This window comes from Leptonotus elevatus, chromosome 5 (genome assembly GCF_054856555.1).
Source record: "Leptonotus elevatus isolate MCC_2025b chromosome 5, RoL_Lele_1.0, whole genome shotgun sequence".
In the NCBI taxonomy this organism is placed as follows: domain Eukaryota; kingdom Metazoa; phylum Chordata; class Actinopteri; order Syngnathiformes; family Syngnathidae; genus Leptonotus; species Leptonotus elevatus.
Window position 1 is genome coordinate 21,594,700 of NC_141243.1, and position 27,209 is coordinate 21,621,908.

Here is a 27,209-nt window from a genome sequence, read left to right on the forward strand (position 1 = left end):
TTATTTATTGTTTATTATTTCAGTAGGATATCCGAATACCTAAATATTCAATAACTGCAGCCCTTCAGTGCATTGTAATTCTATGGGAAAAAAAAAAAAAAAAGTAAATCTGCGCCATTTCTGACTTAAGCACCCCGGAGAATATGCTCCTTAGTGATATAAATAGTGTTCACTGAGGCAATACTTCTTGGAGAAAACTGATGTTGTGGGGGATGTTAAGACCGAAACTTCTCATTGTTGTTTGAGAAATGACGTCACTCAGTAATACCCCATAGTTCCTGGATGGCCTTTGACCAACCCCTGACCCAAGCAGGCCCCCTGTGGTGTAAGAGCTCACACCCCATTTCAAACCCTCCGCCACCTTAGGGTGATTCCCATTCAGTGGGACTTCATTGTCTTCACTGTCACGCCAAATCTAGTCAGGTTGAAGTTTTCACAATGGCAGGTATCCAGCTGTCAGGAGATTTCATATGAGCCAACAGCTGAAAAGTTCTAATGACCTGGTCACACCCCCAGTGCAACCCCTGATCCCAGAATCTGTCTGTAAACTCCCTTTCGCTCCAAATTGACCTTCAAACTGAAGAAACGCACATGAAAGCAGCTTTGCTTAAATAACCTCAACACTCCATAAATATGTTCTTTACAAATACTCCATTGTTCAGTTTTTAACATTTTTATTTTTATGTATTCATTATTTATTCTTGTTGGCGCAGTTGGCCATTTAAAAGTTACCAATATTGTCTTTGTTAGGGCAGCAGTTTTTGTTACAGTATATCATAACATGAATGGGAACTCAAGATTTCCAGTGGCTGAATTTACCAACTTATGTAATGGACCGCTGCATCTATGCATTTCGGTATTTGCGAATTCACCTCTTTGCAGATTGTTTTGGGAAGCTAGCCTCCATTATTAGTGGAAAAACCTGTCTATTCACATTTTTCTGTAACGTCGTGGCAACAAGAGTATGTAATGTCATGTCTATCGATAGTATCAAGCAGCAGAGCCAGCACCGTCAACTAAAGGTGGCAAATCCAGGTCCAGAAAGTAAAAACCCTGACACAGTTTGACTTAAGTCTCAGGAGCTAGCAAGCTAGGTCCCATGGCACACGTTAACCTGAGCTGCGAGCGAGCTGGGGCTAAAGCCAGACTGTGGCAGGGTTTTTATTTTTACTTTCTGGACCTGGATTTGCCACCTCTTCCGTCAACCTTGGTGGTTGTTGGATGTGGCTAGCTAGCGTGAACACAGCACTGGATGAACCCCCTTGGTAGATGAAAGATCTGCACTTTACCATCAGCACTTCAATGTCCGTCGAGTTGTATTTCTCCATCACGTGAGCATTTGCACAAACACTCAGAAGTGTTGTTAGTGGTCTGTGTATTTAGTAAGGGAGAGTCACAGACAGGTTGTAAAAATGATACGGTTTTCGGCACCTGTGTCGTAGTGCTCCAGCACCAGCTCTTTTGCCCTGGATGAGAAAATTGCCCTTGGCCTGGAAAGAAAAACTCTGTCACTAATTCGCCCCAAAAGTGTTTTGATGCCGTGTCCAACGGTTGCTTGCATGTTTACATCTTACATGCTTGCTGGTTCCTGTCAAACTGGAGTCTGTGGAAGTCTGTTAACAGTCAGGTGTCCTGAGCTTGCTGCCAAACTGGTTGCTGTTCTACAGCGATCCTGTTTTTCAACTTCATTAACCATCGTTACTTGTCTCGTGTGTTGTCTGAATCTGAGTGGAAAGATTATTCATAATTTTGAAACAAAATGAGAATTTGCTACTTTAAAATACTACAATTTTGTGAGGTGTTTAATGAAAGACCAGATAAAAGAGATGCTTGACCCGATCTATAAAGTTAGTATGAGCAGCACCAGGATGACACATTTCAGTGAGAAAAGATTCAAGCTATATAACTGACCTGTGTTTAGATCGTGTCATTGATATGGTTTACTAAGCAGTGAAGATTGCAAGGTTGCAAATAGATGAATTGTGCACAAGTGCACTTCAACTACCTCAGAAATATCTCGAAAGAGAGCAATATGTGCTTGCCTTTCTGTGTACCCTGCCTTACTTGTGTATGTACACAGTACATAGTGGGCCCTATTTTCCCAGGCAGGCGCTCGGCCGCATCTTCGTTTTCGTGCCGGAGAATGTCTCGTTTACTGCGTTTGAGAATGTGGCAGTCTGTGTCGCGTGGTGGGCATTTCCCGGCAGAAGAACGGCGTTTTCTATTACATGCCCCCAGTGCACCTGCCAATTTGATGACAAAAAAAAGACTGGACTTTAGACCATCTTGGAGCTGGTCTAAGTTGCGGTGCAAGTGGTGTAACGTGATTTTGGTGGATTTAACCAAGGGCAGGCAGACTGCTCCCTGTGGTGGATGTCACCGTATTCCATTCATAAAAGTACAACAGCGATATTGAATCTTTGTAGAAATGCAGTACATTCATTGAATGCATTATTATTATTATCATCTTTAATATATATAGTTTTGCAGCAAATAACGGGATAGGTTCCGCAGAAAAAGCGTGGGTAATCACCTGTGAACTTCACGTGTACAAGGCCCGAGGTGTGTCAGAAAAGCGATTTCAAATCCAACTTAGAAGTTTTCCTCTTTGACGGTCTTCCGTAGAACTGTTGGATGTTCCGGGTGAACAGGCGCGTTGTTATGGTGAAGTAGCCTCAAGTTGTCCTGCCACAACTCTTGCCTCTTCTCGCGCACTGAACAAAGCAAACGTTGCAGGATCTCTTTGTAGATGTGCATATTGATCGTTGATTGTTGTTGACGTTGAAGGGGAAAACTCGTACTTTGGTTTTAGGTTTGAATTATTTATCTTTTGTAACACCAGTCCTGGAAATGTTCTTACTCACACTTTTTGTATTATACATTGTAATTTTAGTGTGTTTAAGAATGCAGTGCTTAGAATTAGATTCATATATATTTTTTAAAAACAACAACTAATGTGTTACTCTGTCATGCGCAGGTATGGGGAGAAAGGAGAGGCCGTCCGGATCGAAAAAGTGCTGTACACAGGTCGAGAGGGGAAAAGCTCAAGAGGGTGCCCAATCGCCAAATGGGTAAGTCACTTCACACCCTGTTTGACGCATTGTGATGGATGTTCCCAAACTACTTTCCATTTAGACGTTACTCTAAATTTATTTGAATTCTAGATCTTGTACCTAGCTTTTAAATATATCTTTTGTTTAAAATGTGCACTTTCCTTGAATTAAAAGCTGTGAAGTCATGTCTTGTCATTTGGTGAGTGGCAAATGGAGATTGCTTGCCATTCAATAAAATTTCAAATTGACACGATGAAAATGACGCTGAAAATGATCAACTCCAAATGCCACCAGGTGATTCGTCGTGGGAGCGAGAAAGAAAAGCTGTTGTGTGTGGTGCGTCATCGTGCAGGCCACCATTGTGCAAATGCGGTCATCATCATCCTAATCATGGCGTGGGAAGGTGTCCCGAGTTTGATGGCTGACACACTGTACCGGGAGATCAGCGACACTCTCACCAAATTTGGCAACCCCACCAGTAGACGCTGTGGCCTCAATGATGAGTAAGTAGCCGGGGGATTTAATTGATAAAGTTTAGTTTGAAGTACAGAAAGCCATGTCAAATTTGAACAAAACGTTCATAAATCAAGTTCTAGTTTACCATTGAAATGAACGGAAATGCAATTAAATTGTCCCAGCATTTTTTAACCAGTGTGTGGTTAAAAATAATAAATGTAAATATTAAGCAATATAGAAATACCAGGGAGTCCTCGAGTGACGTTGGACACAACCTACGTCATTTTTCGACTTTACGGCACCCGTGCCTCGTCCGTAGCCCCTCCTTTTTTGTTAATTTCCCACAGTAATCACGGCATTTTAAAGTTAATTAAAGATGTGTTGTTACCTCCAACAACGGACGTCACCGAGCAGGTCGGCTCACCATCAGGCACATCACATTTCCATGTTTATAGCTCCGCTCTGCCTTTCGTCGCCAGCGTAGTACCGGAACTACGCCTTAACTTGAGGACTCCCTGTATGTGAAAACACACTATTTTAAAGAAATAAAACAAAACAAAAGATAACCATTATTTCCATTAACTTTAATTAAGGAAGGGTAAGGGTGAGGAGGTCTACAGTTCCTCCATCGAAAGGGTCTTCCATAATAACATGGGGAAATTCAGATTCAAGTGCTTTTTTATTGACTGTTTCTTTTCTAATTTATTGGTTGATTTTGGCATATTGAGCCAGAGAAACTTGTCTTTCAACAAGATACAGTGCCAACCTTGCCTTGCGTGATTCACAGTCTGGCAAAGCGCATCCTAACATTCCCTTTTGCCATTTCCCATTTGTTAGGAGCCATTCTGACTCTCTCTGTTTAGCACATTGTTTACTTTTTTATCAAAAGTTCAACGTGTCAACTCAACATAATTTTGCAATCATTCATAACTACACGACTGCTTCTGTCGTCCATGATTGGGTGAATGTATTATACGTCTGTGGAACTTCCGCTTCACCGCATGCCTGGACGGTAGAGGGGAGGCTGACTTTTTTTTTTGTGGGATGGGCAGACGGGAGCGGGTTTGTCAAATAGGACGGGGAAAAAATCGGACCGATATGCGTGTGTGTGTGTGTGTGTGTGTGTTTTTTTAAGTAGCTGATCTCCAAATTGGGAGCAGTATGGGAGTGCGAGTCATTCTGAACCGGAACAGGATTTATTTTTTTGACTGTGGTCGGGGACTGGGACAGTGAAAATCCACTCCTGTGTCACCCTCTAGTGGACAGCTATTTTGGCATGATTACACCGACATTAAGCATTGGTTCTCTTAATTAAAGAGACGCTATAATTCAATAAATATGGTAGATATTTGAAATATATATATATATATATTTTTTTTTTTTTACAAAAAATATATATATTGTAGGACATCCTAGGCTACATCGTCAATTATTTGTGATTGGAAGTTTGAGGATGCAGAGGCAGAACTTCGGCCTACTTTACGCCAAGGGATACAAGTACAGTAATTTTCAGTTTACAGCAGGGTTCTCCAAGTCCGGTCCTCAAGAGCCCCTATTCAGCCATGTTTCCCTCCTCCAACAAACCTGAATCAAATGATCAGCTCATCAGTCAGCTCTGCAGAAGTCTGATAACAATCCTGATTAATTGATTCAGGTTGGGGGAGGGAAACATGAAAAACAGGCAGGATGGGGGCTCTCAAGGACCGGACATGGAGACCCCTGGTTTACAGCAATGCATTGTGCACGTTGCCAATGATGGTTACACAGTGTGATAAGAAGCACAAAATTAACATCTCCACTCGTTCATGCCTTGACCGTTCGTATAGCGAAAATAGTAGGAAAATAGTGGTCGTTTTTACGAACCCAAATTGTTTGCAAACGGGTGTTGATAATTTGAGCTTCCACTGTGCTTGGGACATTTTGGTCTAAAACATAAAGACTCAGTTTAAGTCAGAATTAAAACACAAATTGTTTCACATGACTTGAAAATCAGCATTTTCAACATAGTGTGCCATTTGTTTTGCGTTTGAAAAAAAGTTTTCGGTGAAGTGCATGAAAAAGTTACAAAGTGCCAGAGGGCACATCATGTAGAAGCGCACAATCTTATTGCATTTTCAAGGATAATATTTTTGATGAAATTGAGAGAAAAAGAACAGACATCTATACCATTTGCAACACAACAAATACATTATCGACGCCTTCTTAAAATTAGTCTAAGTCATTTTTTCAGATTTTTTTTCTAGAAAATTTAACCATTTGCATCATGAGGAGATGATTTAGGCAAAATAAAAGCAAAAAAGATGACATAGGCAATTATTTTAAGAAGGTAACGATATATGACTTAATCCTTTACTGCAAAACACACAGACAGCTAAGATACATATGTCAAATTTACAGCATTAAATTTAACGTCAGTTGTGTGTTTAACTAAAAATTCAAGAAAGTAGGCAACAATACAGAGTTTGGGACCACTTTACCACTGTGTGCATAGTACAGTTTGTTCAGTTATTTGTTTTAAATAAATTATTCTGTTAAGACTAAATTCATTCAATCTCATAGTCTCAGTTGTTAGTCATTTGACTTTTATAAGGTGTCAATAGATATTTTTGTGTTATGATCAGTGAAAAAAGTGATGACATGAGTTTCTTGAAATATGGCATTGCTAAAAAAAAAATTCTTACATTATGTAAAGGTTCAACTTTTTGAGTTATTCGCTGCAAATGACATATAAGCGTACGTAAAACAAAATACAATTATGCTAGTGATATTCGGATTCCGCTTTATGCTTATTCTTTAGGGTTACTTTGCTAACTTAATTTGAGTACATGGAGAGATGCTGAAATGATACTGCCCGTCTTGATATAGTGTTCATGAATTCTGAAGATGTGTTAACTGTCTCCCCCTGCAGTCGTACATGTGCATGTCAAGGCAAGGACCCTGACACTTGTGGTGCTTCCTTTTCCTTCGGCTGCTCTTGGAGTATGTACTTTAATGGTTGCAAATATGCCCGAAGCAAAACACCGCGCAAGTTCCGGCTACAAGGAACGATCCCTGAAGAGGTACATCTGCATCTGATGACTAACTTGAAATTGTCAACAGTTTTGAGTGTGTAATGCATATCTAGTGTTTCTATGCCTTCATTGTTTCCCCACCAGGAAGACAACCTCAGGGATCAATTCCAGAATCTGGCCACCGAAGTGGCTCCACTGTACAAGCAGCTGGCCCCTCAGGCCTACAGTAACCAGGTCGGTTCACAGATACACATGCATTTGACATGCACTCAACAACATTTGTCAACTTTCCCTGTCACATTCCGCTCTGTCTGCCAGTGTCAGTCAGAGACGAAGGCTTCCGACTGCAGGCTTGGTTTGAAGGCAGGTAGACCGTTTGCCGGAGTCACTGCTTGCCTGGACTTCTGCGCCCACGCCCATAAGGACCAGCACAACCTGTACAACGGTTGCACAGTGGTACGTATGCTCTTTAATCTTCCGGGACCACTGAAATGTTTAAGATGCTGGCATGGCAGATTTAAGTTGTGCTTCAATTTCGTCCTGGCTTTTAGGTGTGCACTTTAACCAAGGAGGACAACCGCACGGTGGGGGACATCCCTCCAGATGAACAGCTCCATGTCTTGCCTCTCTACAAACTCTCCACCACCGACGAATTTGGCAGCGAGGTGGGCCAGCAACTCAAGATGAAGACGGGAGCCATTCAGGTGCTTCAGGCGTTCCGCCGAGAAGTACGCAAGTTGCCCGAACCGGCCAAGTCGTGTCGCCAGCGCCGCCTGGATGCCAAGAAGGCAGCATCGGAGAAGAAGAAGAGCAAACTCCAGCAGCAGGCAGCAGAAACACCAGAAAAGACCGTGCTCAAGACGCAAGTATGCTTCAGCGAGTCTCCTCAACACCAAGGCAATAAAGGTTTGTCTTATTTACTTCACATAAATCAACTGCAATTTAAGCAATGATCAGAGGTGGGCGCATCAGTGAACTTTGCCGGTACGTCATTCGTCAGCGGTCAGGGCAGCCTTAACCGTGCTTCCGTCATCGCTTCCGTCGCTAAATTTCACCGCTCTGCCAGTCTCTCAGAAAACAAAAAACTCGCCATAGTACACGATGAAAAATCCAATTTGATTGAAATGGTAAATGGAGTGTATATATCAGTCGAACTAATGGCTCAGTGGTACAGTGGTCATCTTGCAACCCAGAGGTTGTGGGTTCAATCCCATGCTGTTGTGATGGTATTGAAGTAGCAAGATACTAAACCCCTCAGTTGCTCCTGATGCTGCATCATCAGTAGTCAAATTTAAAGCACTTTGAGGGCCTTGTAAAGGTGGAAAAGTGCTATCTATAGAAGTGATGAAGCGTTTACCATTGACATCATGCAGTGGCTACCCAAAGAGCTTTCCAGAGCCTCACATACATTTATTTGCCAACTTAATCTATTGAGAATTGTGAAGTACAGCTAAGCTTTCTATTGAATGTTTAAAATTACTCACTTGAACTAGGATGCTGCTCAGTAAAGAATTCAGTCCAAGTCAGTCGCACTCCTGCTCCTGTCTATAAATCCTTCTATGTTTCTTCCTTTAAAATTTTATTGATCTTTTCTGCTACTTTTTTATATGTCCATGAGTTGTAAGACCAAACGCGAGTCTTCTTCGTCTTCTTCTTCGTCTGCATCTTTTTCTTCATCTTTGACTTTTTCTTCGTCTTCATCTTCAACTTTTTCTTCTTTGTCTTCTTCTGTCTTTTGGCAGCTGGAAACCAACTTTTGGTAGTGTGGGTCTGCATAATACTATTTCACAGCCTCCTATTTAACCCTGAACTTCCCAAATACATGTATATATAAAAATAGAAATGTAGAACTTAACTCACAAGAACATATCTGTGAAATATCTCCAGTATTCAAAGCTACCTTCTGACCTCTTAGCTCATTAAATAGTTGTTGCCAAGTCTGACTATTTTTACATGCATTATTGTCTGTAAAGTCAGAAGTCTACGCTAATTACAGCGGCCAGTGGCATGTTTTTTCATTTAAACCAGGAGGCCCAAATCGCTCATTTAATTTCTACCTCCGATGTGTTCACCCCCCACAAACAAACCCATCAGATAGGTGTCGTGTTTCTGTCAGTCGTCAGCAATATGGCCGTCCGTCAGTGACGGACTGAGAAGCACCTGATCCGTTTACTGACTATTACACTGACGGATGAATACACAACTCCATCAGGGCTTAGTTTGTCTTTTTTTAAGTTACTTAAGTACAGCAAAACGAGCATGCCCACCTCTGGTAACGATGTTTCTGGTTTCTTTGTAACTTTTTTATTTTTTTTCTCTCTATACATGCAGCAATGATAAAACAAGAGGTTAAGCCCAACATTAAAGCAGAGCCTTTCAATGGATCAATGGATGGACACTCTTTGCAAGCATCAGATCCAATCAAGCCCATGTGCCCACATCCTGCCTACTATGCAAGGGGAGGCCTCCCCACAACTGGCCAGCCCTCTGCAGGAGATCCAGTAAACGGCTACAACCACAACGTGCCAGCATCACACTACGGCTTCTACAACTATCCCTCCAATGCACTTTTCGCACCCAAGATGAGGACCTACGAGGGTCGCAGCAGCCCTTTGTCCAAAGCAGGCAGGATGGCCTTCCAGGTAGACCAAAAGCCCGACGTTCACAACCTTCAGGCTCGACTAGCCCATACCTATCCCGGCCATCTCGAGCAACCCAACCAAGTTAATGCCCAGTCTATAGACTACAACCAGTCACGCCCTTCTTCTGTCTCCTCTGAGTCCTCCAATAGAGGCACTCCAGTCATCAAGCAGGAGCCAATGGATATGCCCGTCTGTGAGGACACCTCCCAACCTTCTAGCTGGCCGGGAAGTCGTTTCAACGGAAGTGTTGTTCCTACAAACTGGGATCATCACAATCCAAAACACCGGCCTGAAGACGCCTTTCCCAAGCAAGAGAAGCAGACCTTTCACCAGCATCCCCAGCATCCGCCCTCCCCTTACCCGCAACCGTGGGCGTCTCTCCCTGGCTCAAATACCCGCATGGCGGCCTCACCAGTCCCCCACGCGTCCCCGTCCTCCTCTCCTCATTTAGGTGTCCTGGCTAACATGCACCAAGGATCTCCACGTCCATCCACCCCTCATCCGGGTACGCCACAACCAGGTCTCACTCACCCCTTCTTACCTCCACACCTTGGCAACTCTCCATCCCCCTCACATACATTGCAGCCCGCCACTCCCAGGCAGTGGGCCAGCCCTGCCCCAAGTCCCGAGCCAAACTCGTGGGCTATGGGGCATGGCGCTTACAGCAATCCCGCCGGCGCCTACCCAGACAAGATGTGGGCCAAAACCGGGGAAAGTCGCTGTTCCACTCCCCTCGGGGTTCAAGAGAAAGCCTGGAAGTCTCTTGGAGGCTCGGCGGCGGGCAGTACGCCATCGCCGGCCCCTGAGGGACGCCTCTTCCCCGACGCCCTGCAACAGTCAGATGAGGCTTGCTGGGACCCCGGTCGAGCTGAGAGTGACGGCAAGGGCCACGAGGACGACGACTACGACGACGGGGTGTGGTCTGATAGCGAGCACAATTTCCTCGATCCCAACATCGGGGGCGTAGCGGTAGCGCCAGCTCACGGTTCCATCCTCATTGAATGCGCCCGTCGGGAACTACACGCCACCACTCCGCTCAAAAAGCCCAACCGCTCGCACCCCTCTCGCATCTCTCTGGTCTTCTATCAGCACAAAAATCTTCAGCAGCCCATGCATGGCCTGGCGCTGTGGGAGGCCAAAATGAAGATGCTGGCAGAGCAGGCGCTGCAGAGGCAGCAGCAAGCCGCTCTGCTGGGCCTCTCCCAGGAGGAAATCAAGGCGCTTACCAAGAAACGCAAGTGGGGGGCCACAGCGGCAGGGGCCATGCCAGGTGCTGGACAATCGAAAGACAAGCGGGAGGGGCCCGTAACACGCTTAGCTCCCACTTTCCACACCACCTCGGTGGTGAACGTGTCCCCCTATGCCTTCACGCACCTCACCGGGCCGTACAGCCACTTCGTGTGACGTCAGCCGCCAACTGACACACAGCGGAGCCAGACAGAGGGACGAGCAAGGTGAATGTCTCTCGCATGTCACACAGTCCGCCATCTTGCCATCTTCCCCCTCTGCGCTCCACACTCACAAATGGGGAGGGACACTTTTATTGTTTTTTTACCTCATGTCAGGCAGCGTTTGAGCTTTCAACACGCTGCCTGTGGTGCTCTGCCTCTCTCTTCCCTGGAGAGGAACTCCATTGCTTTTTTCCTGTTTATAGAATTTGAATGATTCTAAATATTGCTATTATTATCAATATTATTATGGTTGCAATTGTTACTGTTATTGTTGTTATTACAGGTATTATAATGAAGAATTGTTTTTTTTTTGTTTTTAAAATCATGGTCGTTTTCAATAATGTTATTATTAATGATGTGATTGTTTTTTTTGGTTCAGTATATTTTAAAGCCAGTCTGAATCTATCAGACTTTTTATTTTTCCATGTTTGGAAAACCAATTTTCAGTTTTTTGTCAATCTTCCAGCTGTATTACAAGGGGGAGCCATTATCGGCCCGATAAGAGATTGAGCTTGTTAACACAAATTATCAGGAAAAAAAAGTTACAATTTCACACTGAGCTTCTAATAATTTGCGACAAATATGTTTAGGATTGGCATTTTCAATTTGCCAATCACACAGTTGTGCACTGAAAAATAATTTTGGATATTGTGACTTCTTATTATAGGGTTGCCCTTCATGTTTTAGTTTTGCTCTTGTGAACTCAAATATTTACAATTTCCATTTTGCAAAAAGAAGGAAGTGATGACATTTGAAAATGAGGGCAAGTGCATTTTCTCCTTTGGCACACGCTTCTCTTGTCATTCCTTAATGTGCTCCTCCACCTCCTCCTCCTCCTATTCTACACCCCAGCAGCTTTTGACTGGTGCTCAACTTCCAGCTCGGATGGATTTTCATTCCACTACTCTCTTCGTGGCACTTGATGCTGTACTTGGGTGCTCTAACTGAAACCGAGGTCATGTACACCACAACAATTGTGATTTTTTTTGTGTGTGCTTATCATGTGTGCTAAGTCCACCTGATCCCAGATCTGTAATTCCTTGACAAGGATCACGGTAGCTTTCTCAGTAAGGAGTGAACACTTTTTTAAGTGTCAACTCTAGAGGGCAGACTTGAATGCCTTTTCAAAGCGGCACGTTGAGACACCTGCTAGCACTTCGACTTGAGGTTCCATTCAGAAGCCAGTATAGCCTTCCCTTGCTGCATGAACCCTCCACCTTTGCTGAGCTGTGACAGGTTCACCAAAGGCAGGATGATATTTGTCCTATTAAAGCTCAGATGTGACACTTCTGGAGCAAACTTGGGTTCAAACATCATAAGTGATAGGAGTACGTTCGTGATCCATACATACATTTTGGTGCTTTCCTTCTACACTTGACTTCCTGTGAAGGCCCATCCTCTCGTCTGCGTGGTGCTGTCATCTTCGAGCAGAGCGCGACGGGTCCTTCGGCAGGCACCTCGTAAACGTAGATTGTTTGCTTCGGAGGTTTGACAAGCGGCGCGGCTTCTGGGAGTTGGTACCTAATGCATCGAGTCAATCAATCTCTCACTTTGCATGTGTGTTTGTGTAAAAGAGCCAAAGAGTGAGACACGTGGATGGCGTCTCGAGTTTGGCTTCATCCCCATCTAGCGTACTTTCAAAAGTGCATGGATGGGGGGTGAAAGTCCAAATGAGTGAATATTTCCCATCGCATGCAGGCTGGCTCCCGGTTGCTGACACTTTCCAGCCGTGAAAAAGATCATGTTGGTCTCCAGCTGGAGATGCTGGTCACAATCACAAGTTGCTACTGAGGGCAGAGAATCACGCATGTGCGCAAGATCGCCACATTCACTTGACCCTTTTTTTTTTTGTTGATGTTTATTTATTAATGGTGATAATACTGATTGTCTTTGGGTTCTTTTTTTTTTCTTCATTTTTTATATAGCTAATACAAATTGTACATAGAGAAGAACAGATTTATAAAGCACTTTTAAACTTGATTTTAATGACAAAAAGAAAGACGATTATTGACAACTTGAAGGTTAGTTTTTTTGTTTTTATTTTCTGAAGAGAGATACAAATGTAAATAGTAAAATATTTAGGTAAAACTATTTAACTGGTGAGGATAGTATGTGAATCCTTAAAGTGTAGGGGGTATTTTGACAACATTACACTTGTTCCCTGTGTTTTGTGTGTACATGTATGCTTAGTAACGATTTGTTCTTCTCTCACAAGTACTGTAACTGTTTCCTAAATCAGCATGTAAAAAAATTCTTACTTGTCAAACCCAAGTTAAAACGTCCAATTTAGAATACAAAACTGGAGAAGAGCAAGTTTACTGCAAACCTTAAACCTGCAAAACAACAGTATGATTGATCACAAGACACTTCGAATGCCATAAAAATTGAAAATGGTGAGAAACTCCGCTACTGCTAAAGCTGACTTGTATGCAAGTGTTCTGTTATTATTTTTTAAATGCAAAATCCAAACTAAAAGCAGATGATGTTTAAACTAGCAAACGAGACCTTGCCTTAATTAGTGAGCTTTAGAGTTGCTGGTAGGTTAAGTTTGTTACCTTAAACAACATTGAGGCAGTTTTTTTCTCCCAGTTACAGTAAGTAACTGATGGAGGGATGAAAGTGTTCTCAACCTCTCGGCAATTAACCATATCTGAGAGGTGGATTTTAGGAAACACACTCTGCTATCTGCAGATGCAATCTGAAACTTTGCTTGTGGGACGTTCATTGCTTGTTTAAGTCTACCTGTTTTTGTTATCTAATACAGTTTTCAACTTAAATATGCAGTCTGCAGAATAGCATTGTGAAGAAAAAAACAGTTTGCTTTTAATAATTCCTTATTCAGTATACAGCTGGTCTGTGATTTACTTTGAGAGAAAAAAAATGTTACCCATGTTACTTCGAAAATATGAAAACCCCACATCACATACTTACATACAAATGGCGCATACGGTGTGCATTTTGAAATATGTTAAGCTTTTGGTTAGGCTCTGGGAGTCGGTGCTACAACACAAAACCTTAAAGACACTGTTATTTGGTTCACCACAGTAATCCCCCCCCCCCTTCCTAAAATTTACATGATTCTACATTTGATTGAAGGGTTTTCAAAAGTTCAAACTGCCCTGGTGCTCAAGTGTTTCTGCACAACCTTTTGTAGCCTCAACTGTAATGAGGGTAAGTGGAATAGGAAATGATTAGACATCATAGCATGGGGGCATTCAACTTGTATTACTCCTTCAGTACTGTACTTGAATTCAGCGTGTATTATGTGGAGACTGTTATCTGGGTTTTATGTTTGGTACATCAACATCGGAAACAAGCCTCTGAAGGCCTAACTGTAATTGTTCCAGTGAAGAGTGCTATGATGTTTGAATAAGAGGAAGAGAAAATGTGTACTGCCTCCTTTATCTCCTTAATTGGACTTGTTTGTGTATTTTGTCTTTTGTGAACCACACGCACATTCACGCACACACATAGTTAGAAGTTTGCATCACACTGTGCATGGCTTACTTTAATAATGCCTAATTTAATGACACTCAGAATTTGGGAAAAGCAACCAAGTCACACACTTACACACAAAAATTCTACACGTAACTGGCAGCTACATTCCTTTTTGAGTTTTTCAATTGTTCTTGTTTTATTTTCCATGTTAAGGATGCAGTATGTAAAAAGTGGTTTTGTTCTCTCTTTGTAGCTGTGTATGGTGTATTATGTGAATAAATAGCATATTTGGTAAAATACCACAATATTGTTTTATGTTGCGCTAAAAATAAAAAATTGGAGTGAGAAACCTTTGGTCGAGCATCTTTATTCCCTGTTTAAAGCTTTAATTGAGACCATTACAACATTATTAGCTACTTGTTTGATCTCAATGTTTAATATTAGTTTGCAGCGGCTCAAAACTGGACGGCATCATTCTAAGCTGCTTCTTAATAAATAAATGAAAATATCCTTTCATGTAAACTGAGTGATGTTCTATTTCACCAATTTACTTGGACATAAAAGTATGTCTTCAAATAATATTTTGTGTCACGTTTAAAGCGGCGCACATGTGACTCATTTGTAATGACAGCTTCACGTATGTCATCATAATGTACGGTAAATAGCCATGCTGTGGCCACCCCCACTGCTCAGATTGCACAGTGCAGGCAGTTAAGTCGGCTACTTCGCTAGAAATTCTTTCTTTCTAATTATCCAGTTGACAACTGTAGCATCTCGGATTGTTTTTCTTTCATTCTGAGGGCTTTATTCCGTTTCTCTCCAAACTACTCCAACATCAAGGTAGGTAAATTGGATTTTAATTATTGATACCTATCGTGTGTCGTCCCAAGTGCTGTCCACTTTTATCGGGAGTTTTTAACCTCGTTGCATTGAGACAGGCTTGAAATGATAAGACAGGACGTTTAATAACACTTGAATTATATATATATATATATATATATATATATATATATATATATATATATATATATATATATATATATAAAGAAATCGTGGAATTCAACGGGGCTGTTTGTTTTCCCCTTTACCGTTACGAGTTGCGGCACCTCATGATTACTGAGTGTTAAAATCTGTGTAAGCAAGAGGGAGAGTCACTGCTCGCTTTTCTGTGGAATATGTGCGTGTGTATTGTTGAGCTATAAATGTATCCCTATATGCGGTGCATGATTATGAAAGCCGGAATCAATAGTTTTTCCCACGTGTTTTTATTCTGTCAGATCTCGCTTACCTCGCCGACTCCGTTCAATGGGTTAAAGCTCCCCTTCATCTCCACCTGCTGTAACGCGGCCAAAGTTGAGGAGTTGACGGGAGCGCTTCAAGTCGGTTGCGAGAAGGATTCGTTTAGGTTCTCACCAGCCCGGTTTTAGAGCGTCAGCCCGGTTTTGCTTCAGATAATACCTAATTGAGTAACCAATTCGAAATAAGGATACAATCAAAACACGCTCTTTTTACAGCGGCTCCTCCTATAATGATCGGTTGCACTTGTTAAGACCTAAATAAGTTTAGCTGGTTTTATTAATTAAACACGCTCGGGCTTGTTATCCTAATAAAATAAAATAAAAAGGACGAAATAACTTTAAAGGTTCAGGGATTAGCAGTTACAGATGGTAAGGTATAGTTATTCGTTCGTTAAAAGACCTAAGTGGTTGTTAGGAGTATGACTGAAATAGAACTTTAGAAAAAGGTTAGAAGTAAAAAGCAGAATTGTGAACCTTTGCTTGCTCTTACTGTTTACTTAATTTACCTAAAAATAATAGTAAAAGGAGTATTAATACCTCAACGTATCTATTACTACGCTAATCCACAAAATAATTGTAATAATCATGTTTAAATTCAAGAAATAAGTAACACTTTTACTTATTCATTAAAGGATCAAAATTAGAAATAAAATCTTATCCTTTAGGACAGAGGTGGGCAAACTCGGTCCTCGAGGGCCGGAGTCCTGCAGGTTTTGGAGGTTTCCCTTTTCCAACACAGGCTGATTCCAATCAACAGGATCGTTAGCAGGGTTATGCAGAGCTTGCTGATGAGCTGATCATATATCAGCTGTGTTGGAGAAGGGAAACATCCAAAACCTGCAGGACTCCGGCCCCCGAGGACCGAGTGTGCCCACCTCTGCTTTAGGAACTCAGAGGATATAGAGTTATATCTATCAAAACAAAATAGACTCCAACTGACACTTAGAAAGATATTAAATTGCGCAAGCAATTCTTAATTCAAGCGCTAGGTTCCTGTATAAATGGGTCAAAATACTTTAACCGAGGTAATCCTAACTCTAGATAGATTCTCTAATCGCTACTGTTAATAGTCATCCCTCTAACTATAAACAGCAAAATTTATTAAAAGAACCTATGCCTTTAGCGGCAAAATAATATCAAAATTGGTTAGAATTTTCAAAAGTTGATTACAATTTTAATAATAGTACAGATAATCAAACGAGTGAGTTGGATAAATGACAACATAGTACTTAATTCGTGAGGTTCAGAAATAAAACTGAAATACAATAAAATTACAGTCAAAAGCTTCAAAGCTAAAAGTAAAATACATTCAAAATCATACGAATCAGAAATAAAAATTGAGTAACACCCTAAATGACCTCCAGAAGGCAAGGGAGCTGAATGACTTTTATTTAAGATTCGAAACCCAGGACTTCTCCTCTGAATGCGGGGAGGTCCTGAGGTCCATTTCAGTGAATGAGCAGGACTCAAGGCTGGTGATTCATCCCCATGATGTCCAATCTGCTTTTAGGTCTGTCTGCACAAAAAAGGCCTCAGGACCGGATGGGATATCTGCCTTTCTGCTAAAATCCTGTGCAGAGGAGCTCACAGCGGCATGGCAGCCCATCTTCCAGAGATCTGTGGACTCACATTCCATTCCCAGTCTCTGGAAAAAATCAGTAATCACCCCGGTTCCTAAAAAACAATGTCCTGTGGTCAATAATGACTTCAGGCCTGTGGCTCTAACTTCTATTGTCATGAAGTGTTTCGAGAGGCTGATGGTGACTCTGCTCAGGGGGGAGGTGGATGCGCACTTAGACTCCCTTCAGTTTGCCTACAAGCAGGGTCGCGGCACTGACGATGCTATCAACAGCATCACACATCTGGTCAGCAAACACCGAGACGGCCCTAAAGCTTATGCACGTGTGTTGTTCGTTGACTTTAGCTCAGCGTTCAACACAATGCAGCCGCACCTGCTTTTGGGTAAACTGAAGGAGATGAATGTGAACCCGTACATCTCGAGGTGGTATCACTCCTTCCTGACACAGCGCACACAGCAAGTCAGGGTCAACAGCTCCCTCTCGGAACCCAGATTGATAAGCACAGGCGCCCCACAGGGCTGCGTCAGCTCCCCGGTCCTCTTCACGTTGTACACAAATGATTGTGTGACATCACACCCAGAGAACTTTATCATTAAGTTCTCTGATGACACAGCTATCGTCAGCTTGCTGCAGGCCGGCGGTAGCCCACTGGACTATTTCTCAGAAATAGAGAAATTTGTCCAGTGGTGTGATCAGAATCATCTTGTGCTCAATGTGGGGAAGACGGAGGAGGTGATATTTGATCCAAAAGCTGTTGGTGACCACAGGCCAGTCGTCATTAAAAGCAATCGCATCAGCCAGGTGGGTTCATAAAGGTATCTGGGGGTCCACATTGACAACACACTCAGCTGGAGGGTACATGTTGGAAGTCTCTGCTCCAAACTCCAACAGCGTCTCTATTTCCTACGCAGACTTAGGGTCTATGGAGTGGAGCAGAGGATCATGCTGTTGTTCTACCGGGCTGCATTGGAAAGTATCATCAGATACGGCATTGCGGCCTGGTACGGCAACCTGACTGTGCAGTCAAGGTCACAGATTGCCGGTCTGGTGCGGACTGCCATGAAGATCATGGGGGTCAGGAATCATCCTTCCCTGCAGATGCTTTATGAGCGGTCCGTCACCGGACTGGCACAGAAAATTGTTACTGACCCGACTCACATTCTGCATCATGAGTTCCAGCTACTGCCTTCCGGCAGGAGATTCAGGGCCCCCAGAACCAGGTTGAACCGCTACAAGAACTCATTCCTGCCGACATCCATCAAACTGCTTAACAACCAACATTAACTCATTACAATTAGATATATGGTGCAATGTTGTGTGTGTGGAATATATGCAGCCGTGCTGTACATACTCATGTGTATATATATATATGTATGTATTTAGGAGTGTGTGTGTGTATATGGGCGTATGCAGTCCTCATGTATAATAAAAGTCAAAATGTTTTTAGAAAAGAAACAAAATAAAAATAAAATAAACTAACACAAATGAACAAACAAAAAAAATCTGAAACAAAAGTAAAATAAAACAAAATCAAAAGATTCAAAAATAAAAGTAAAACAAATTAAATGGATATAACCTAAAGTTAAAATGAAATAAAAGTCAACCAGCAGTGCCCCTAAAGTTGGAAAAGAATAAAAATAATTTAATTGTGTTTGTTAGAAAGAGTGAAACCCAGATAAATGACAGAAATATTGGAGAAGGACCCCTTTTTAGTAAAAAATTGTCAAACGGACTTAAGTAGTTTTGGCCCAATAGGAGAAATAGGTTCGAAATAATGACTTTTCCTTAGCTATCCTAGACTTCCTCCTATCTAATCAAGTCAAATTTCGAATTTCCAATACAAGGCATAGTTCAGCTATCTTTTCTACACTCAAAAACATTCACGAAAAACAGCCAATATTACTATGCCTTTTCTTACCTTACGAGTAGGATAAGCCATCTCCCCGAAGGTTGTCGGGAAAAGCCCCGAAATGAGCCCTTCTCCTCTTATAATAGATAGTTCGATAAGGGGGGATTTTTGTCAGAGACCCTCCTACTAAGGAAGTTAGTATGAGGGTTTCACCCCTAGATGGTGCCCTTTCTCCATTTTACGCGTCGCAAAATATTTTTATAGCTAGCGCAGCTGCAAGCATTCCCACGTTTCAAGTCAAGCTACCCGATTACCTCATTCCTTTCTCAACCTGTAGCCGCGTATTTGGTGAAGCTAACCTGGGCCACCTTCTTCCTTTCCCATCCTGTAGCGGATGTTAACCATTCTAATATACGAGGGTCCTTCTCAGGATTTCTCATAGCCACCAACTTCTAAAGCTAGGCTACATCAATTCAAGTATTCCAACAAAAGTATATAAAATGCCTGTGCTGTAGTAAGTGCTTATATGTCGTTACGTCTGATTACAATCATGTTATCACTAACATACAGACCTTTTGTAATTGACCGGTCCGTAGCAGACATCGTTTTATTCTTTGTTCTTTCCTGTGATCCCACATCAAAAGCTCCCAAGTCGAGCTCTGCAAATCTGCACACATACGCTGCTGAGCATCCTCGCCGATCAACTCAGCATCCTGTTTTTATCCTAACATCTGCCAAAGTTAGCTTTCCTCAAAAACAACTTCCTTCCTGGGTCACACTGACCCCTTAAGGCCGCTCAATGCGGCACCTTCCCTAGCAGATAGTCGTCAAATATGAGTAATTTCAATACTAAAGTTAGATTATCATTCTTCTTATTATATAAATGAATTCATACATATATTATATTATATAAATGGATTAAAAATAGGGGTTACATCTACCCCAGGCATGGTGATCTATGAGCAAATCTAGCAAATTTAGTTATCGATTTCGAGGCTCCCTAATAAGGTCTTGTAGTTATTTATAACCATGACGTTAATTTAGTTAATGCTAATCCTCAACCCACATCACCATCCCCCCCGTAACATGATTTATTACAACACCAACTTGTGACACTCCCATAATAACACCTTTCTTTAAATGGTGGCACGTTTTCACCTTTCAAGCGCCCTAATTAGGTCACATAATCATGAAAGTTAACCAAAAAAAAAAAGTTAACCAAAAAAAAAAAGTTAACAAACAATTCTTATTAGAGCATGAGACCCCCCCAAAAATAGATAAATAGTCGACTCCTGTGGAGTAAACCAACACAAACTTAATGTCAGAATGATCCAAAAATGATTTTCTATGGTAAACCTATACATAATTATTTTATTTTCTGCTCTGAAAAATATTGTAACACACTTTAAAGCAAGGGCCTTTTTTTGTCCTCAATAAGAAACCAAAGAGCACAATTGTAAATCTTTCCTTAAAGCTAGCTCAGGGTTTCAAACCATCTCCATTTTGTGATCCTCCAAGTGTGCATGATAGCCTATTTCAGCAACAAGAACCAACATCACTGCATCGCTGAACATCTGCATCACGGAACAGTCTCTAAGTATTCCTTTCAACTAAACCTTTGTTTGGATCCATTCTGTATAAATGAAGGCAAAACAAAGGGGGGCACAAGGCCACACAGTATCCAGCTTTCCGATCTTCTGTGTGCATGCAGCGTCACGGCATCTGTTTGCAGTTTTGATTTGGGTGAGATGTTGTGGCCAATGACATCCTGTGCTGAACCTGACTTCTGAGAGCACCTGTGGCCATGTTGAGACCAAGAAAAAGCCGCAGTTCTCATACACCAGATTTTTTTTTTTACTCACTGAGCTCACTGGGAAACAGATGCAAAAAAAATCAACTGGTGCTCTTCCCTCAGCATTCAATTTCCACTCTCCTAGAAATGGCGGCTTGAATATATTTACAGGCTTGACTAATGCGACGAGTGTGCCCAACAAAGGAGAGAGAGGACATCATGTCATTGGTTGACCTTTACAGGAGAAATCATGCTATTGTTTTACTTATTGATTCTGGTTATAATTGGATGCATGCTTGGTACAGATATAGGTTACTTATCTAAAATGTCATTTATCTGTGAGTTCAAAATAGTATTATGTTGCCATAACTTATTTAGGGGACCACAAATGCAGCAACGAGTAAGGGTGACTTATACTTCAGGCAATTCTCTCTGACTCCATGCAGTGATGATGAATGTTGTGATGAAGAGTGCAGCTGCCCCCGACAACAACTGAGATGCATGCTTGCCGATCCTGACAATCAAGATAACGGGCCAGGATGAAGACGCAGGAGTGCCCAACCAGTCGATCGCAATCGAATGGTTTCCCGCGGGCTGATCGACCGCAAGAGGGGGTGGGGGGGTTGTTGAGAGCTATATATATAGAGAGAGAGCGAGAGAGCGAGAGAGAGAGAGAGAGTTTGCTTGTGTTATTCTAATATCTTGAAATATACTAATGAACAGACTCACTCACTTCAGATCCATTCGTGTTGACTTTTAATGGGGGGGGGGGGGGGGGGGGCGCTGCAACTCCAAACAGGTGGCCAAACAATTCACTGTATTCCTGGGCTCGGGAGTACTCAGACCACTAGCACCCTCTGTTGGTCTCTAGCGGTATGCCACTTGAGTCACTACACCACATCCCTCCCTTCTTAAATGTGAACCATGGTGTAGTTTCATCTTACAAAAACAAAATACAACTATCCACCTTTATCAAATAAAGTGAGCATGTTTAATAGGGTAGTCACTATCCCAAAGACTAATAAACATAAAAAATAAGACAAACAAAACTTACACTGTCTGTACACTACAGTGTCTCCTCATAGTGACATATTTATGTAACAAAAATCAGACAAATAAACAGGAGGTCTCTTGTTTCTTTGAGATCGACGCACTCCTTTAGTAGGTGAACTTCCACTTGGGCGGCACTCTCATCTTGTCTCTCTGGGCAGATCACTGGTGGTGGTGCCCCTCACCCATCACATCTCGTAATGAAGCTGACTCATTCCTGGTCCTGTTGAACAGTTGATCCACATGCCGCCTAATGACTTTCCCATTTCGCAGCAGCACTGTACAAGACACAGGTCCTGTTGTCTCCTTTGTGAGTCTGGGTATTAATTTTCAGGGTTCTTGTAAGAATCACTTAGTTACATTTTTGCTGTGAGCCGAGTGCCTATCGCCTTCTGACTCTTCCAACCAGTTGGAAAACTCTGTACTTTCAAGCCAATTATTTACCCATTTTACAGAAACACGTTGTCCACACTCCCCAATCTGACTAACTGCATAAACTCTGTGGAAACAAAAACTGGAAAGGTACGGTACGCAGTAGTGGACACATTGAGCTACGGGTGGGAATCTTTAAACGTCTCATGATTCGATTCCGATTTTTGGGTCTGTGATTCGATTCAGAATCTATTTTTGGGTCAGAACAATTTTTGATTCAAAATTATTTTATTGACAATGATTTTTGCTTCAAACTATAGATGTGCAAGGAATTGTAATGTTCGACTCCAGTCTGACTCGCTAATGCTAATTAGCGCGCTACTCGCGGCACTTTTATCACTCAAAAGAACGGCTCCACACTGAAAAAAAACAACTTTTATTGGAATAACTTGAACCACATTGCCCCTAAGTGGCCAAATTGGGTACAGCACTCCAAATAAAGGCACACACAGACAAAGGCAAGACAGTATAAAATAATTTAAATAAAATCTGAATCGATTCTTATGAGAATCGATTTTTTGGCACATACATTGAGCCACCTAAATATAATGCTACAGTCACACCAAAAGCAAGAGCGTTTCGCCTCGCTTTACTCACTAATGTTTCACTGCCAGAGTGTACACGGGCGCTTCAATTGCGCACACCAGAGAGGGGCTTTGCTTTGCTTCACTTATTGCAGCCACTACGGCAAAACTCCTCTGAGAAAAAAAAAAGTTACACCATTGCAATGAAGTGGCCGACACTGTGCTATAATGCTTTCGCTAATGCAGGGTTCTACGTTAAGCCTTTTCGGGTGGTGGCCCTGCCAGAACCAGCACTGGCCCTGTATATCGCTAGCCTTGGGTCGATACCTCACATAAAAATTTGGTAAATTTAACACTTTTCAAATCAATACTATTAATCCGCCTTACATGTGTGTATTTTTTTTTAATGTTTATTCACCGGTATTTATTTGACAAATGATTCAGCAATCTCGATTGTTGAAAATTGCTTTCTTTCTTTGATGATGCAATGTCAATGATTGAACAAACATTCCGTTTTTGAGGATGACTGCATCACAGCACATCATCAGAACTCGCCACTTCATCACCGCAAACACGACACCACTTGGCAAGAAAAAAGATAGCTGAAATAACAAGAAACAATAAGAGAATAAATAATGTAATGATTCTTAATAAGAGATAAAGTAATTCACAATTACATAAAACGTACGTAAAACATAACTCTAAAACATTGTATATTATATATTAAAGTGTTGATTTCATCACATTTATAGATCAAATTTCTAGGGCCATTTGTATTTTTACTTGTGTCCAGACAACAGTACATAATAAAATGAATTTCAAAAAACGAAATACGTAAATATAATAAAACAACATCATTGTCTTGAGGCCACCACATATATCCTCTTGCAAGTCCTTTCATCCGGCTCATCAATGTGACTGATGCAATTTTCCATCATGGGATCTCTTCCCCTCTCTGGTATCACGATGCGGGCTCCCCACGTCACACATGCGTCCAGCACACTCAGCTCATGTTGTCTTTGTTCACACAGCAAAAACTCTTGATCGAGATTGTCTGGCCAACCTCTCTGGTCGCTTTTAACTTGAAGTTGTTCCCAGCAAAGTGTCACAGCATGACCGGCAACTCATTTTTTTTTAGTCACTCTGGCGGTGGCGTCTTGCAAGACCACGGCAACAACACAAATGTTGTGTCACAATGATGTTGTAAAATCGAGTTCAATCGCTAGTTAAGGACGCTAAAAAAATCTACTTAATTACGCTACATTATATTATACAGCACCTGTTTCCAGCATTTAACGTCAGCTCCAGTGTTAGCATCTTCAACATTAGCCGCTAGGTGCTAGCTAGCTGCTAAGAAAGCAAAATGGCGAGAACCATCGAATTATTGTCAAAATAGAAAAAAAAACGACTTTGCATACATTGAGGCTGACAGCCTGACAGGCTAATTAATCACTTCTTAACGAACCAAGCTCACTCAAATGTGCCGTTTAAGCCGGCAAAATCTAGCTAGTTTCTTCGATCAAAATCTATGGGACAGCTATCATTTAATTAATTTATTTGTTTCTTTCCTTCAAGAAAGGTATGAAAGGGGGCAGGATGAAGTAAAACAAAAAGCAAGGCAGACTTACAAAGACAAGTTTACAAAATTAAAAAAATTGATTCAATAAAATAATCAGAAGTAGACAGATTTATCATTTCAAGATGCTTGTACTTTTATTAGAGAATAAATGATCAGCCTTTTTGATATGCCCAAATGAATTATGAATTAATTATCAAAAATGTCAATCTCTCTAAAACTGTAGCCAATTCATAGAAATAGATATGATTTCCTGACTCGGCAGCACAGAATTACCATACTCAAATCAATAAAATGTCTTTGGCACTTGAGAAGAAAAAAATGTTGGCCAGTATAAGAAAGGATGCCAGCAAATCAGGGGGCCGTATTATATAGCCAGGCACAGAGAAAAACAACAACAGCCTTTTAAGGGTGATTTTTCGGAGAGGTATTATACATGGAATTCTACGGTAAATTATACTAGATTTGTCTAGTCCTGTTTTTTTATTTGAGATTTTAACGGGTAACTAGGCCCATAAGTATACCACCCCTAGATGATTTTATTAAAATTGTCAATTTACAATATGAGTGACTTTTGAAAGACTTTTGAAAATAGCAAGTAGCACTAATTGACATTATTCTGTTTAGCAGTTTAGAACCACACGCTCAAGATATTTGTAATTGACTGCCCCACAAAAACCACACTAACGTAACCCTAACCCTAACACACACACACACGCACACACACGCACGCACGCACGCACGGACGCACGCACACGCACTCCCCCCCCCCCACACACACTTGTCTTTGTATCATTGTGGGGTCATCTCATGATGCATGATGCATTTTCTAGCCCCTTACCCTAGCCTTTACTCACAACTCATAACTAACCCTTACCCTAACCCCAACCAAAACCCAATTCAAACCTAAGTTCTAAAACCAAGTCTTGACCCTCAAAAAGAGGCCTGGACTAATGGGGACCACCAAAATGTCCCCACAAATCAAATAAATAAATAAATATTTTTGAGAAATAGGAATATTACATGTCATCAGATTACAGGTACATTTATTGAAAATGGGGATTACTTCGAGAGATTACAATTTCTACGATGAGAGAGAGTGCGAAAGAGGGCGAGAGAGAGAGAGAATGACAGAGCGAGAGAGAGAGAGAGAGAGAGAGAGAGAGAGAGAGCGTGCACGTCCGCGCAAGTGGGACTGTTGCTACATGTCAGGGAGGTGGGAACAAACGAACTGAGTAGTCGTGTCCTCCACACACGGCCATTTTGAGAAAGCTTCACGGACGGGAGGAGGAAATGGCGACCGGTATTCACTGGAATTTATTCGGAGCAAAAATTTTAGCTAAAAGTCCAGCAGCATGCTACGCGCTGTAGCTCCTTGCTAGCTAGCCCACTAGCCTACAACCATAATGTGAGTTACACCTTCCAAACAAATCTTCCTCCCACCAATTCACTATTTAAACATCATACACAACATATACACGGCTAAACTTGTGACTGGGATTAAAGTTCATTTTGCAGTTGATCCTCATTGGATGACTATCTATCTATCTATCTATCTATCTATCTATCTATCTATCTATCTATCTATCTATCTATCTATCTATCTATCTATCTATCTATCTATCTATCTATCTATCTATCTATCTATCTATCTATCTATCTATCTATCTATCTATCTATCTATCTATCTATCTATCTATCTATCTATCTATCTATCTATCTGTGAGGTGTGGTTGCTTTCAGTTTCAGCATATGGCCTTCAATCAATCAATCAATCAATAGCCTACATGCTTTTTAATTACACATGCATTTTTGCTATTTGTAGGCTGCCCGGGTCCCTATCACCCGCAAATAGCAGGCGCACATTGTATAGAATATATATTGTGGTGATATTTATTTTTATATTGTCTTCATGAGCATACTCAATATTGGAGTAATCCAAAAGTAATCCAGTTACATTACTTTAATTATGGTTCTTGGATTACGTTACTAACTACATTTTTTAGCAGGTAATTTAGAATTGTAATGGATTACATTTTAAAAGTAACCCTCCCAAACCCTGTGTGTAAACAAAGCATTACGTTGACGGATGGATGGCTTGATGGTCCTAAAAATAAATAAATCATAAAATTGACAATAATAATATAATGTAATAATTTTGCGATGACAGAGCGGGGTTAAAATACAGTTGATGGATTGACGCTTACAGTTTGGCCATTGATGAATTACAGCCTTCAAAATTCATTGACGTGCCCACCTCTATTATCACATAACCTACAAAACTATTTGCACCTTTGTCTCGTTTTGGCCGATATGTTCAACAAGTAGTAGAGCACAATATCTTCCACAGCTACTGTGGGATGGTCGAGAGCCTGCCTCACTCATTTGTGACCAATGTGGACCTTTGAGGAGTTCTTTCCGTTTCTTCTTTTTCTTCAAGTTGTTGAAGACAGAGTTGTGAATTCCATAATTCACATTTGTAATGTTTGCACTAAACATTGTGATTTGATTAAGTAATCAACCAAATTTGTCTCATCCCCGTTCTCAATGAAATCAAGCATTTTATTTGTGATAGGGAACATTAGAGCAGAAACATCCTCACATTTTTTTCTTTCTCGCTCCGTCAACTACATATGCCAAATCAACTTTTCAATTTCGTTATGCAAAGATAATATGAAAATACAAAATGCAAATATAGCTCAGGTTGGAAATGATTTCATGCGATGCATACCATGTGCATACCATGTGCTGAGAGGGTGAAAACCATGCACAATTGCTTCACCGCTTAGTGGGAACATTTGTTGGAAGCACTAAAATAAACTTAAACAGGGCTGAGGCTGAAAAGAGGAATAAAAAAACAAGACTAATTGAAATATTACACAATACATCACAACCTTACTGAATACTTGATAATGGCATTTAGTGTAGTCTTGAACTGAATGCACAGTGTTTGTAGATATAAGGTTGTAATCACTGTACAGGTACATTTATTCAAAATGGGAATTATTTTGTGGGATTACAATTTCCATGCTGAGAGAGAGAGATGTTGTTTACCTC

The 27,209-nt window shown here is 41.3% G+C and overlaps 2 protein-coding genes across 5 annotated transcripts in view; both read left to right on the forward strand.

The window, feature by feature from the left end:
* Positions 1–14,400, forward strand: part of tet3 (tet methylcytosine dioxygenase 3) — a 47,483-nt gene extending 33,083 nt beyond the window's left edge. For all 4 annotated transcript variants that reach the window (XM_086074991.1, XM_086074993.1, XM_086074992.1 and 1 more), the window contains 7 exons: positions 2,978–3,071; positions 3,348–3,556; positions 6,418–6,568; positions 6,665–6,754; positions 6,839–6,976; positions 7,072–7,426; positions 8,852–14,400. In XM_086074991.1, coding sequence (XP_085931117.1) covers positions 2,978–3,071; positions 3,348–3,556; positions 6,418–6,568; positions 6,665–6,754; positions 6,839–6,976; positions 7,072–7,426; positions 8,852–10,566 — 2,752 coding nt within the window. In that variant the 3' untranslated portion in view covers positions 10,567–14,400. The remainder of the gene's footprint in view (positions 1–2,977; positions 3,072–3,347; positions 3,557–6,417; positions 6,569–6,664; positions 6,755–6,838; positions 6,977–7,071; positions 7,427–8,851) is intronic.
* A 347-nt stretch (positions 14,401–14,747) lies between these two features.
* npffr1l2 (neuropeptide FF receptor 1 like 2) overlaps positions 14,748–27,209 on the forward strand; it is a 37,853-nt gene continuing 25,391 nt past the window's right edge. Inside the window, exon 1 of the mRNA XM_086074995.1 lies at positions 14,748–14,891. The gene's annotated coding sequence lies outside the window, so the exon portion shown is untranslated. The remainder of the gene's footprint in view (positions 14,892–27,209) is intronic.